Source organism: Columba livia, chromosome 2 (assembly GCF_036013475.1).
Source record: "Columba livia isolate bColLiv1 breed racing homer chromosome 2, bColLiv1.pat.W.v2, whole genome shotgun sequence".
In the NCBI taxonomy this organism is placed as follows: domain Eukaryota; kingdom Metazoa; phylum Chordata; class Aves; order Columbiformes; family Columbidae; genus Columba; species Columba livia.
The window spans coordinates 87,350,790-87,365,454 of NC_088603.1; the positions used below are offsets into that span (position 1 = coordinate 87,350,790).

At 36.2% G+C, this 14,665-nt stretch overlaps 1 protein-coding gene across 22 annotated transcripts in view; it reads left to right on the forward strand.

Moving 5' to 3' along the window:
- SEMA5A (semaphorin 5A) overlaps positions 1-14,665 on the forward strand; it is a 348,961-nt gene that overhangs the window by 150,952 nt on the left and 183,344 nt on the right. For all 22 annotated transcript variants that reach the window (XM_065052681.1, XM_065052686.1, XM_065052695.1 and 19 more), the window contains one exon: positions 8,339-8,384. In XM_065052681.1, the coding sequence (XP_064908753.1) occupies positions 8,339-8,384 (46 nt within the window). The remainder of the gene's footprint in view (positions 1-8,338; positions 8,385-14,665) is intronic.

The window sequence follows — 14,665 nt, forward strand, 5'->3', positions numbered from 1 at the left end:
GTGTCAGAGTCACTTGACAATCATGAACACCTTCCAGTGTAACAGTTCCGCTTAATAACATCTACTGGATCTGAAGTGTAAGTGCTGTAATACTTTCGTTTTGAAAGTGTCGTTTGGTCTTCTGTCAATCTGCTGCACAAGAGATGTATGTGTACAATTGGTGAAGACTTCAGAGGGAGAGGAATATCTTCTAAAATGACTAATGAATTATCCTGGGTCTCGGTAACAACCTACAATTGCCCTGGTTGCCTGGGACATTTTTTCACAAATTATCCCTGTAGAAAAACAACATTTAGAAAGCTTTGAGAAATGGGGGAGTGTGGTGGTGGGGGTGGGGACAGACAGGGAAAAGGTAGAGTGAGAAAATTAACTTGCCTGACTTTGATCAAACAGCCCAAATTGTGTAGTGAAGAAAAGTAAAGATTACAGTTCAGTTTCTGGAGGGAAGAAGAACAATTTTTCTCATGGTTGCTGGGGTTCAAAATTCGCATTTGAACAATGTGACACATTCCTCAGTGTTATGCTAACTTGGTCTAGATTTAATGTAAATCTTACTTTTCTTAATAGGTATGTGCTAAATTGAATGAGTTTGTACATCTATGTAAAATGGAGAAAAAGAAAAAAAGGAAAATATGTTAACGACAAACACTCTACAGAGAAAATTCAGTGTGGATGTAAAACGGTTCTTAGTACATTATGAAGACTATTGGCTTTTGACACAGGGTGATGTAGCAATGTTCCCATGAAACTGTATCTTTAAAATTTGCCCCAGTCATCATTCTTAACATCACATGTGACCTGGCAGATAAAAATAAATGAGTTCTCTTGCAATCTGAAACCTTCTAGGGAATTCATTTATTTTCTTAAAAAAACCCAAACCATATGGCAGGGCAGAGTTTGCTTTCATAATTAAGTGGCATCAACAAAGGATTACTCTCAGGGCATTAACTCCTCAGTAAGCTCAAGGAAATGAGAGACTGCTTGCTTATCTTATTCTGATAAATCCTGATAAAATTTTCAGATTAATATTTCTCTGTGTGTTATTTTGACTTAGCATCTAATCAAATATGATAATGATTTCTGTATTTTGAAATGCCAGTAAGCATGAAGATTCATAGATTTCCCCAAGAACAACCTTGCCTTATTTTCCTATGTGGAAATGCTTTGCCATATGTCCTGCAGCATTTCCTTCGTTTCTGTCTTGGAAAGGTCAATTGAGGGGGGAAAAACAGCTCCAGGGAAGGATACAGCAGTGTCTGAATTGCCCTGGTAAATTGTTCATTGCCTTTTTTAATCCTTGTTCACTGACAATGCACTAAACACTTATCTGTTCTAGATTTTATAAATCAAAAAATGTTAAAAGTATACCAGCCATTTTGGTAAGACAAGAGTCAGCTAGAAGCATGTCTCAAACACAGTATGTTAGGGCAAAAATGCTGAGGTTCAAATTTATTATTTACATTTTCCTTTTAATAGATTCCTTTTTATATTTTTTTCTTTTGTATATTTTTCTTTTCCTTAATGGTTTTATTCAGATCATGCAAGAACAATTATGTCAGAAGAAACTTCTTTATGTAAAGGAAAAATGAAGTAATCCTCTTTCCAAACTTCTTGTGCTTGAAATTATAAACTGTTAGGAGACTAGTTGGAGTTCATTTTTAAGATGTGGTAATTTATTTTTTAAAATTCAAGTTAGGCTAGTTCAGCTATACTTTAAAATTATATAGTTACTTATCGGAAATGGGTTTCAAAACTGTTCAACTTTTTCTTTAGTTGGTTAATCTATATTTAGACATAGCTTACATTATTTTTTACATAGACTGTCCTAATAGCAGTGGCTTTCTTCTGTATGTTCTCCTGCAAGTTAATTAAACTTGCTTTGAGGATTATAACTTGCTTGGAGGTGGCTTATTGCCTCAGTCACTCCTTATCTTGCTGATGAAGGACTGTAACAGTATGGCTTTTCACTTAATTAGATGTGTGTTCAGGAACATTAATTTGAACCATTACTACTACTTGCCGTAATAACAGAAAGGCGAATTAAAGAATTCATTAACAGTGGTTTAAGAATCTATAATAAAGAAATAAATAACTGTACAGGTTTGCTTCTTGCTGTTGTCTGCTCCCAGCAGGAGAATCTGAGAGCTTCTTGTTAATGAGATGCTCTGAGCACTACATATTGGGAGAACATGCAGGCTTCAGGAATTAGTGCTTTATTCTTTCAAAATCCATCTGAGTTTTATTGCTCATTTAACACTTGGTTCAGGGTAATCAATGTCTGTCCTTCCACTGATTGATCTGATCTAATCTAAGATATGGTTTAATGTTAAATCTAAGAGAAATTGTCATCCTACTGCTGCAGAAAGAGGAAGGTCTTTCTCCTGCTATTACTTCTCTTTCCTATCTTGTTAATGAGTTACTAAATATTTTTAAAAGCTAATGCTTTGTACTTCTGCTCATACCTTGTTCTACTACACAATTTTCTCTTCCTTTGCATCAGCACTGGTAATAGTCTGGTTGCAGAATAATACTGGTCAATTCACTAACCCTAGAAAAATTGCTCTTTTTATTGTGCTGATTTAATGTCTTGCCGTTTTCATTGGTGGAGCTCAAATGATGCATCGTCAGAGGAGCCCTGGAGTTGACTCAGAACAGGATGAAAAGACAAATGGCAAGGATAAATGGAACTTCTTTGGCAGAGAACATTGCCATTTCTGTGTAAGCCACCTTCAGAAATTACATCAGATGAGTGGTTTTTCTGAAGGTATCTGTCTTTAATTGAAGACATGACTTAATGTATATGCACTTGATCTGTGCTAGCAGTAGTACATGTCCTGCTGCGGAATATGGCAACACACCTTCTCTTGGTTCCTGGTTAGACTGTGTCCTCATGTCAGTTAGCTGTCTCTTTCTTCTGCAACAGATGTTAGTCCAAATGTTCAGTTTCTGGCCTACTTGTATGTGCGTTTATAGCACTGAAATGCAGGACAGGGAGCTACCAGCTGGCCAGAGGCTGATAAGCGTGATATAGAAGTAGTCATGGAATCATAGAATAGTTTGCGTTGGAAGGGACCTTCAAAGGTCAGCTAGTCCAACCCCCTGCAATGAGCAGGAACACCTTCAGCTAATCAGGTTGCTCAGAGCCCGCATTCAACCTGGCCTTGGATGTCTCCAGAGATCTGCCACGTCTCTGGGCAACCTGTTTCACCACCCTCATTGTAAAAAAATTTCTTCCTCCTCTCTAGCCTGAATCTCCCCTCGTTTAGTTTAAAACCATTACCTCTTGTCCTATCATAACAGGCCCTGATAAAAAAGTCTATCCCCATCTTTCTTTTAGACCCTATCTTTCTCCTAAGTCCTAGAGAGGTACCACTTGAAGCAGCAGTCAGGTCTGTGAAGGACTCTCCCCTGTCTCTGAGATATTGGTGCCTCACATGAGTTACTGCAGTGCCCTGGTGGATGCATGTGAGTGGCTGCACTCATCTTGTGAGAGGGCTGCCCAGATGCTAGGTAAGAGAGAGGCTCTCAGTCCTCACTCCAAGCGTACAGTCAGAAAATTTAACAGTGCAATGATGCATACTGTGCATGTGACTTTCACCTATCAAAGTCTGATGGGAGGAAGATTGCATTTTATATAGAGATGTGTTGACATCATGTGCTTACCTTGGTATGCACCACCTTAATGCTGTTATAATTCATATCTGTGTTTAATGCAACAGTATTTTTGGATTTTGTGTTCACTTTTTATAGCTTGCCGTTTGACAAAGAAAAGGGTAAAGTGCTGGATTGAACAACCATTACTAACATGCTATTCTTTTGAATCTTTTGGGGTTTTCAGTTGTGTTTTGACGTGGACTTTTTTAGGAATATACGGAAGATTAGTTTTATACTTTTAACTGGAGTCATACTGAATGTATTCACTGCAATAGATCAAAATACATTGTCATTTAGAAGGAGACTGGAACACACTTTTTGTGGTGCTTCATTCAGTTCTCACTGATACCAGAACAGGGTCTTGATTAACAGGTTTTAGTTATCATAGTTCAGCTAGAAATGTTGTTCATTGCTGTGGATGTAAAGCTAAATTCTTATTACCTGTTGGCTATCTGAAGGAATGCGGGATGCTGCTTTATCTCAGAATTATTTATGTTTTCTTCTCATTACAGTGTCCTCCTGTTTACAGATTTGTGTAACATATTTGCTTTCCTCATTCATTAGGCACCAAATGGAAACAAATTTACCAATTGCCAGCAGGGTCAGATCAGTTTAATTCCAGTATGTAAAGCTGTACTTGTCTTGCTTTTATTACCGCTGAGGACATGGAGCTGTTGGAGCGAGTCCAGAGGAGGACCAGGAAGATGATCAGAGGGCTGGAGCATCTCTCCAGTGAAGATAAGCTCAAAGAGTTGGGCTTGTTTGGCTTGGAGAAGAGAAAGCTCCAGGGACACTTTAGAGCAGCCTCCCAGTACTTAGAAGGGGACCTACAAGAAAGCTGGAGGGGGACTTTTTACAAGAGCATGTAGTGATAGGACAAGGGGTAATGTCTTTAAACTGAAAGAGGGTATATTTAGATTAGATACAGGAAGAAGTTCCTCACCATGAGGGTGGTGAGGCACTGGAGCAGGTTGCCCAGAGAAGCTGTAGATGCCCCATCCCTGGCAGTGTTCAAGGCCAAGCTGGATGGGGCTTTGAGCAACCTGGTCTAGTGGAAGGTATCCCTGCCCATGGCAGAGGGCTAGAACTAGATTATCTTTAAGGTCCCTTCCAACCCAAACCATTTTGTGTTCCTATGATTCTTGGACAAGAGACAGGCCTGCGTGCTAGGAGGTCTGTATCTATGCTTCAGAAATGTACTTTGTCATTCTTATTTCACATGATTTGTGGTCTTTAAAGCATAAATGCACTAGAATAAAGCTAAGCAGAGATTGAAAATAGCAGTTCAGGGCATAATCTAAATAACATATTGAAAAAAATGTTGTCACCTATCTTGTGAGCAGCATAATGGCTCTGCACATGCCATGAAAATTGTCATTGATTTTTACTTTGGACTGCCAGATTTAATAATATCATATTTCCAGTGTGGTATTTCATTGCTTTTAAAAGAAATTCTCATATGTCCTTTCTGAATGAGTTCTCACATGTGTGTCTTAGAATGTTAAACTATTATATTTGTAGAGCTAAATGTAGTCCTGAAAAATTTAATGAAATGGGCACATTTAGGTAGGAATAGTTCTGATTGCTCTGAGTGCTAGTTTGCCACTGATCCTAGGATTATTTATGTAGTCACAGTCACTCCGTCCTGTCAGTTTGCCCAGTTTACCTCCGTCTTGCCAAGGTGTAATGCTTTTACTATGTCTTGCACATTGTTTTTCTTCTTATTCCATTTTCTTTATGTTGCTTTATGAAGCTGAAAATAATATTTTAATTGGTTATTGGCATCCACAGGAAGTTGAAAAGTGTACAGTAATTAGCTCTGGCTCTTGGGTCATTCACATGAAAATAGACATTTTAGTCTACCTAATACTGAAAGGGTCAATATTTCTAATTCCACACTGGATATATTAATGAGTAGAAGTGTTGTACTCTACTGTGTAGGGTCCAAATCTCATTTTCTAGGAAAACAAAAAAATCCCCACAGAACTTTTAGCCTCTCTTTTTCTTCAGGATGACACTGTGTGTATGTATGTATTAAATTAGAATTTTTACAGTGTGGGACAATAGCTCACTTTTTAATAGACTGAAATGATGTCAGGATGGGAGACCATAAAAAGGCATTAATAATTTTATAATCTATCTTAAAATGTGACATCAGTGATATATCTTCAGTAGACATCTCAAGATGAAGTATGCATAGAGATTGACATGATACTCTGCTATGTACTGACCTGAAAACAAAGTATGAGACCAGATTGTCTGCTCATATATTCTGCAACAGAGACTGCATTTATTTATAGAGTGAGATGGAACATTTATGTGCCACTCCTGTGAGTCTGATATCACTGATTTGAGAAAACAGTTTATACCTGCTGAGGATGCAGTTCAATTTTTCTGGAAGAAAAAAGTTGTTCTGTCTCTGTAAGTGGAAAAATAGATTTGCAACAGCAGTTGTAGGTTTCTTTAACTTTGATATCTGGAGTGAAAGAAGCACGATCAATGTTGGTTGATGGAAGCTAAATGCAATGAGATGAGGCACAGACTAAGTATTTATGTTCCCTGCTGAATATTTCTCAGCAAGGTATTTTTTGTCCTTACAGAGAGAATGTAGGTGGGTTAGAAAGACTATCTGCATCACTTTCTGATGCTCTAGTGAGTGTCTTTCATGTCAACTTGCACTTAGCTTACGGGGCAAAGTTTGCATAAACATTGTCCTGCAATGTACCGTTTTATTTGTTTGCCCACTTCAGATCTCTTAATGACTCAAACCCAAGTATTTTAGCTATTACTTTGTGGCGATTTGTCTGTACCAATAGCAAATACTCTGTCTTTATTTTACTTTCTCGTTAATTCTTGCCCTTAAGGCCTGCCTCTTGCATTTTGAGTAACTCCCTTTAGCAATATTCCTAGAAAAGACTAGTGATCTGATTCCTGTACATCCACAATTTAAATAGACCATATATGTACTGGAGTCAATAAATAAATACACAAAGCTGCAACACAGTCAATAAATAAAGTCTGCCATGGTAGTGGTTGTGTTTCTGAGATATATGCTTTGAAAAAAATATTTTTAGTTTTTTAGACACGGTTTGTTTTTGTTCACTCACCTCCTACTGGCTCATTTTAAAAAATTAATAGAGGCGTAAACTACAGGTGCTGACCACATGTGCCCATTAACAATACCGCGTGCCTCTTTGGAAAGAATTATAATTGTTATCTCAAAAACCATGGCCTAATTTTAATTTGGATTGCACTTCTACGAGTTGCATGGATGTAATATTGCAGATAATTTGTGAATATTGCAAATACTTAAATTTAAAGCTGAAATTTACTCATCTCTTTCTTTTATCTGTTTGTTTGTTTGTTTGTTTGTTTTTACTTTAAGTGAATTGGTTTAAATCTTAGAAATTGATGTCACAGATTACTTATTAATAAATTAAACCTGAATAGTTTATATTCATATTTCAAAACATGACTGCTTTTTATTTTTATCTATAAAGCACTGTCACTCTGTAGTGGCATTGGAAACCCAGAATTGTTTTAAATAAGGTAAAAATTAGACAGAAGAGGACTGAAGCATATTATATATGTGAAATGTAGTCAAGACATAATGAACAGGTGTGAAAGCAAACAAACGGGCAGGAGCAGTGTGGACATGGAACATGGAAGACTCTTATTGCAAACGTAGTGTGAAAGAGAATCTCCACTAGAGAAGGATGTGCTGAAATCAGTTCAAAGATGTTGTGTTATATTTGCTCATGTTTATGAGGGTTGGCTTGTCAGAACAGGTATAACAGGGCAGCTGCTTGAACTAGACAGACACAGTAAGCTGGGAGGAGTTGTGATACCCCACATATATGGCACCAGCACATGCTGAAGGAAGCATTTTTGGTGAATGGGGCACGTTCACCTTTCTGAGTATCCTGACCCATCGTTTCCCCAGGTTTCCAGCAGTGCCTTTGCATCACATCCTGCTCATGGTTTGCCTGAACTCCTTTCAAGTTCTGTAGATGCCGTGATATTGCTGTAGAGAAAAAATGGAGTGAGAAATCCTTTTGCAATAAAAGCATACACTTTTGAACTATATGCATGATTTGTCTGTAGCTCCTGCTATGAGTGAAAAAAAATCCTCAGGTATCACACGACTTCATTCACAGTTGTGGCTTCTACAGACAGTCCATCATACTGGGATCCTTTGCTTCAAACTTTGTACATCTGTGGCTGAGTTAATTGTGTAAGGTTCCAGTCACTGTGGTGACAAACGGACAGCTTTGATCTGCCTATCCTTTTACTCTCATGTAGACATCTAACACCAGTCAAAGGTTCTGCCCAAGCACTATTTCTTCCCATTAATTCTAAAAGAAGACTGAAGCAATGACTCAGATGTACATGTATGGAGTATAAATATCTACTTTTTTCATATGCAACCGGCCCTTCAAGCTGAAAATCTGTTTTAGAAATTGCCGTAGTCCGTAGCCCAAAGGGCTGTATGTTACAACAGTCCTTGAAAGAACTGAGAGTCCTTAGTACCAGTCACTTTTTAGTTTATTTTTTTTCCTGTCATTTATATCCACTAATTATGTTTTTTATTTAAACACTAGTAAAATGTTTTTATTTAAACACTAGTAAAATGTTTTACTTAGACATTAATAACAATTTTTATTTACTATTTTTTTAACCCCAGAAACTACCTCTTCAGGTTGCAGCTTGAGGATCTCTCTCTAATACAGGTATGTTTAATGTTTGTTTTCTTAGTTCCTCTGCATGATGTAGGTAAGCAGATGTTTTAAAGCAGATAATCAAGATGTTCATAAGCTTCATAACTACAGATAAGTATGCGTCTGTTTTTGTCCTCTTTGTGGCCCCATATTATATAAGTCATATTATCCATTTTAATTCCATATTAGCTTTTTTCCCAGGCGATACAGACCTCATGTTACCTTTCTCTCTGCTGTGATTTTGCTGGAGTGGATCTATAAAAAATGCAGACTGGGAAGGAGGATCATGTTCCCTTATAAAAATGTTCCAGCTAATTATTGTGCAGCTTCTGTTTTCAGAATGTATTGTTATTATAATAATGAGAAAAGATAATTTTTAAAAAATAATGAAAAAATTTAAAAATAATACTTGCTGAAGTGAAAATAGGCAAATGAAACAGAAAATTTTCAAGGAAGAAATATAGTGTGAACAGAGGTATCAGGATCTCAGTTTTGTATATAAGGCAGCTATTGTTTAAATCTTATTAGAGCATGAAAGTTGAAACAAAGCCTTTCTGCTGCAGTTAGGCTTCATGGAAAGGTGAGTGAGAATCCCCGATCAATTTATTTTGCCCTAAATTTCATCTGACTTCCATATACCAGCAATCCTCATCTTCCCTTAGTCTTCTCAGTGATGTTCCTTGCTTATGTTTTGTTGGTTTTCTCTTTCAGTATTTTTAACCTTGACATAATTTCTAACCTTCATCATTCTCGTGTTCTTGGCTCTAAGCGTTGTTTTAGTTAATTTAACTGAGTCTGTCAACTTACTAAGGTGTAGAAACAGAGAATCACAGTGAAATAGAAATATATGGGCTTTAATAATTTTTCATTTATGCGGTTTAAAATTAACTAGCTGTAGATTCAGTACTGTACCTAGTATTACACCAAGTAATACTATACAGTAGAATATAGAAAAGCCAAATGCGTTCAGGTAAGGCTGTGCTTATGATTTGTAGTACACTTTGTGTGTGCTTTAATTAGGCTTGCAGACTTCCTTTGCCTTCCCAGACTACTTGAAACAATACCTGGAGCTGGCTTATAATTAAACAAAATTGCAGTACTGAAAAATATTCAGTTTTGTTGCTAGCACTGAAGGCTATGACTCACCAAACACTTTTACTATCCGGAATTCAGACTGTCTACTTTCACCTTATGTGACCTAGTCAATATCCTGGCAAATAATTTGAGTTAATTCCTGAAGACTCTTATTGAGAGCCTACATTCAGAGGTCTCTGACATGGTATATGCTACTAATTCATAGATTGAAGTTCACAGCTTTCCTCTGTTAGGATAAGCATTAGTAGGCTGAATTCACTAACGAGGCAGAAATCTGTAGATTACAGAGTTTAATAACTGTGCTGGTTGATATAAGCAAACACCTTCTGACCCTAATCAGCAAAAAATAAAAAATGAGGAAATAAAACATACTGTTGATGTTATACTAGGTTTTGGTCTTATGAATGTGCAGAACCCTTTAAACCGTCTTCTCAAGTTGACTTTGGTAAAGTTTCTTATTCCAGCTTCAGTGTTGTAGCACAACTTGTTTGCCTCTGCATCTTCAAACCTTTTTCCACGACCTTTTAGGGAGATTGTATTTCTAAATCAACCCCAAAGTATGTAATATTTTTTATTTCACCATCATATCTTTACTACCCCTACTCCAAGTATTCAGTTTTTTTCCCTTAATTTCAAACCTACCATTATGTCTCTTTCATGTTTGTCCTTCACAGATCTCCTTTTCCTCTTCTTTCCCTCTGCTTCCCTCCTGGTTCTGTTGAAGTGCCCCAGGACAACCTTTATCCTAAAGATGTACTTCCTTGGATGTGCCAGTTATGTTGGCTCCAAATCAGTTGTGAGGTGGTTGAAGCCTTTGTTTTAATGCAAGTAAGCCAGGATGTAAGGTGTAATGTTTAGGACTTCCAAACTCATTACACAACACACTCAGGTTGTCTTGTAATCTGATAGGCAAGAATGAAGTTAGTCACTGGTGGTCATGAAAGTAGGTTTGTGAGAATTCTCAAGAGGTCCTTCAGCCTCTCCAGGTGCCCCAGGGCAGGATCAGGGGTCAGTGCTGCTGCCCTTACTGATAGTTACTTGTCGGTCCTCTTCTTACAAGTCTTAAGCCATAAAGGTGCCCAATGTTTCTCAGCCTTTGTTGGAAATGTTAAGACATTACTTACCAGCTACAAACCTCAAACCCACGTGGAGCCAAAAGAGTATTTACCAAGTGATTCACTGAGATTTACAGACCTTTCAGATAAGTTTTGTGGGGCCAACAGAATCCTAGCTGCAATACCAGTCATCCCAACTTGTTGTATAGGATTATCTCAGGTATAATCGAAGTAAGCTTTGATTTCTGAAACTTTAGGGCATGTGAAGTTTCTATTTCGCAAGTGGTGAAAGAAGAATTTTGAATTGGATTAGAGGACATAGAGATTACCAATTTAGCAATTAAAAATTAGAGTATTTCAAAGCTCCAGATCTTTCAAACCTGAAACTCTATTATGGTTGAGGGAGGTAGAAATAAAAACGAGAAGTAAGTGAAAGTTATGTGAAATCCTTGCAAAACAGAATGATGCAATTTCACAGGAGAAATAAAGCATACTGTGGTTTAACTCATTAATATTGCTAGTTAGCATTTGTTTGCCAAAGGACTGAACTCTTTAACTCTTTATGTATGGACAGTAGAACTTTCAATGTTTTTTTCTTCATATAATTGTTATAATAATAATGTAAAAACCCAGTTTAATTCTTCTACTTATGTTGCTCACTTGATTTTTTTGCATGAACCAGGCTTTGTAAAAACACGCAGATGTTTCACAAGCTAATAAACTATGTTTTTACATCTGGAAGAAAACGCATATGGTAAAGTTGTGCCTGTAAAAGCTTTCAGTGTAACACCATAACAATATGAAAGGACTGAAAACAAGACAACCTATATACCTGTTGTTTAATTATTTTAGAAAATGGCTCAAGCTCGATCTTGGCTATTTTGTGTCTGAAGGAGGAAGAAAATTACTGACCTTTTCCCATGCACATCAAATACTTCCAGCATGGAAGCAAGGATGATTGTTAAAATTTGCATCCTCCTTTCTACAGTTTTCAATTAGACTTTTGTAACTGTTTATTTTCTTTGCATTGATTTTTGTTTTGTTTTGGTTTTTAGTTTGATTCATTAGATTAATCTTTCTTATAGTGCTTTTTGATATGGAAAATAAAGGGAATGCCTAAAACTTAATCTTGACCAGTGATGCACTCCAGTTATTTTTATATAAACAAGTTTCCTTGTCTATCATGCTTACGTGTCTGTTGGAGTGTGTTGTTCATTTGCCGACAGACTGCTGTTATGAAGATAAAAAGCTTCATGTTACATGTAACATACTGAAACAGAATCATTTATATATAGCAAAAACATATGTGCAAATCTTTTGTTTACACATTTCAGTATTCAGATAGACATTTTATAAATGCATATTCTTTTGGAATATTATCAGACAGTGCTATATTATGAGGTATTGTTTTGTAATATTAAATTTCTCTAAAAAGGAATGAAGTAAAATAATGAGTCCTTGGTTGCAAAATTCTGCAAAAAATTACTTTGGTCCAAAATATGTATATGCACTGTTTTCTACAAGTATATACTTGGAAAATAGTTTTGAAACACAGAATAACCTTCATTAAAAAGCAAAAACAACAACAAAACCGACCAAACAAACAAACAAAAATAAATTAAAAAATCCCACCAAATAACAACAGAAAACCCAATAAACAACAAAAAAGAAACAGCGACAACAACAAAACAACACAAAAAACCCCAAAACCACAAATCCAACTAGCCAAACAAAACCAGCCAGCCATTTGAAATGCAAGTTCTCACAAAAGACATGCAAAACAGAGATACATGTATTAAAAGCATACTCTTTCCATCACTTTAGTGAACGTTAATCCCTTGCAGAAGTGAGGGGTAGAGTGCTACTATTGCATCAGACAGGATGTGTATCTAAATGTGAGCCAGGACTATGCAGTGAGACATCTTTGCCCATTGTGGGAACATCAAAATTGCCATCCCACATGTCATGGTTCTGTGCTCTGTACTTTATAAGAAAAGCCTGTTGTTTGACTAAGCAGGTTTCATATGATACTGTCTGTCGCAAACCAGTATTTGATGTGTCTCAGCAGTTTCCTTTGTGTAGCAGAATAAAGAAGAACAAAATGAGCGAAGCCTTTTAAGCTCTTACCGGAGAAGCCTAAGAGTTGAATTGTTCAAAGCTGTTGGAACAATGTGTGCATAACAATTACGGATTAGGAAGAAAGCACTCAATGGGCTGTGGTTGTAGAAGGACAAATATTTTCGAATTCTTGCTACAGCACTAGTAGACTCACAGACTTAGAAGGCCTGACTCTGCACGGTTTTGTTTTGTGAGTTTTGCTTTGTTATTATGCACTTCAAGTAATAGGATAACCCTTAAAAGCATTGGCCAAGATGAAAGCTGGATTTCCTGAAAACTCCCTTATATTCTTTAAGATATAAAAGCAGAAAATTAAGTAGTAGTGTTTAAGTTAATAGATCTGTTTTCAAAAATGTTTTTTAAAAAGTTGATATCTAGCCAATGTCAGGATTAATAGTAGGGCTTTGACATCATGTAGAGGATGGCTCTAGCAAGTGTCTACTTTTCACCTTTTCTTTTTTCCAAATTCTTTGAAAAGAGAGCTTCTAAATTCAAACATATGTGTCTACCTACATTACAAGTTTTTGTGATGTATTTGTAAAGAGTGAAAGGCTAATTCATGCTGACTTATAAGAAAGTCTTTATGCCACAGTTGCCATAAATATTTTAACAAACCAGTATGTATAAGCTTTTCACAAAACTGATGGAACGGATGCATCTTCATCCATAAGATGAGCTTCTTTACAAACTCAGGTTCTTATGGCATTTACAGGGCACAGGCTTGAGTTTGTCTTTCTCATCCGAATCTTCCCTCTGTGAAGCCTATTCTAGGTTTCCGATGCCTATTCCACCTGCTCCTGTTGTTACATAATTCTCCTAAGATTTTATTCTCATGCTGAATGTGCACATCTTTCAGTTAGACATACACATACCTCAAAGTCCATTTTAAAGGTAATTTTAGCCCCTAGTTTACCACAGTACTCAAATTAAATTCTTTATGCAGGCTAAGAAGGTTGGAGGTTCTTTTTCATGTGTGTTGTTCAGCTTTAAATTCTGGAATATTGAAGTTTTGGGTTTATACGTGTTTATATATATGTCTGTGTATGTCTGTGGATATATATATATCTATACATACCCACTAACAAGGCAGTCAAACAATTAAATGCAAAATTTGATCTATGAATTGTTAGGAAATTGAGCTGCTTTGGAAAATGATTTTTACCAAAGGGAATTCTCACTGTTTTTTACATGTGTCAAGAGTGTCTGAAATATCTTTGCATATGATGGTTCACTTTTACATGAGTCATTAATGACTAGATGGTAGGCTAAAAATGAATTAAGTAAATTGAAATATACTTTGAATATATACTTTGTGTTTAGGTTAAACAAAGAGGGAACCTGACTTCATGATTAAAGTTTTTTGCAAATAAACTCACATGTATTATCTGAAACATTTTCATGAATGTTTACCTTAATGGTAATACAGAATATAATTTTAACAACATTTTTAAACAAATCTAATATTTACCAGCATTGTAAGCCCATTTTGAAAATAACAAGTGCTTGTTATTATTGTAAACTGAGATCATATTATGTCTTTTGTGAAAGGCTTTCCTAACTTTAATTTGTCTTTTTGGCCAAGGTGGTATTTGACCCAATCTAGGGAGAAAGGTGTTCCAATAGAGATGCATATCACTCAGGCTCTCTTTACAGTTCATTTCTGGGACAGTGCCCTTGGGTTCCATTTTTCTATGAGCAAGATGAAAGCTTATTAGAAGCCATCATGTAGAATCAAATCATTAATTTGTGCTGATATTAAAAACTTTCAGTTATGATCAACAAGAAGTTGAGATAAAGGTAAGGAAGGTAAGCTTTAATCTTTTAATCTCCTTTAGTTGTTGAGCTGCCAAATAAATAGAACCCCTTATAAGGGGGCACTTTAATGCTTTTTCTACAACTTTCATTCACTGTATTTCAGTCTATTGTTTTTTGTGTTGTATGTTACTTGCAGTTACTAGTTGTGTAATAGATGTCTAATTTGAGAAATGCTTGAAAGAAACATAATGAATCATGATTTTATTTCAG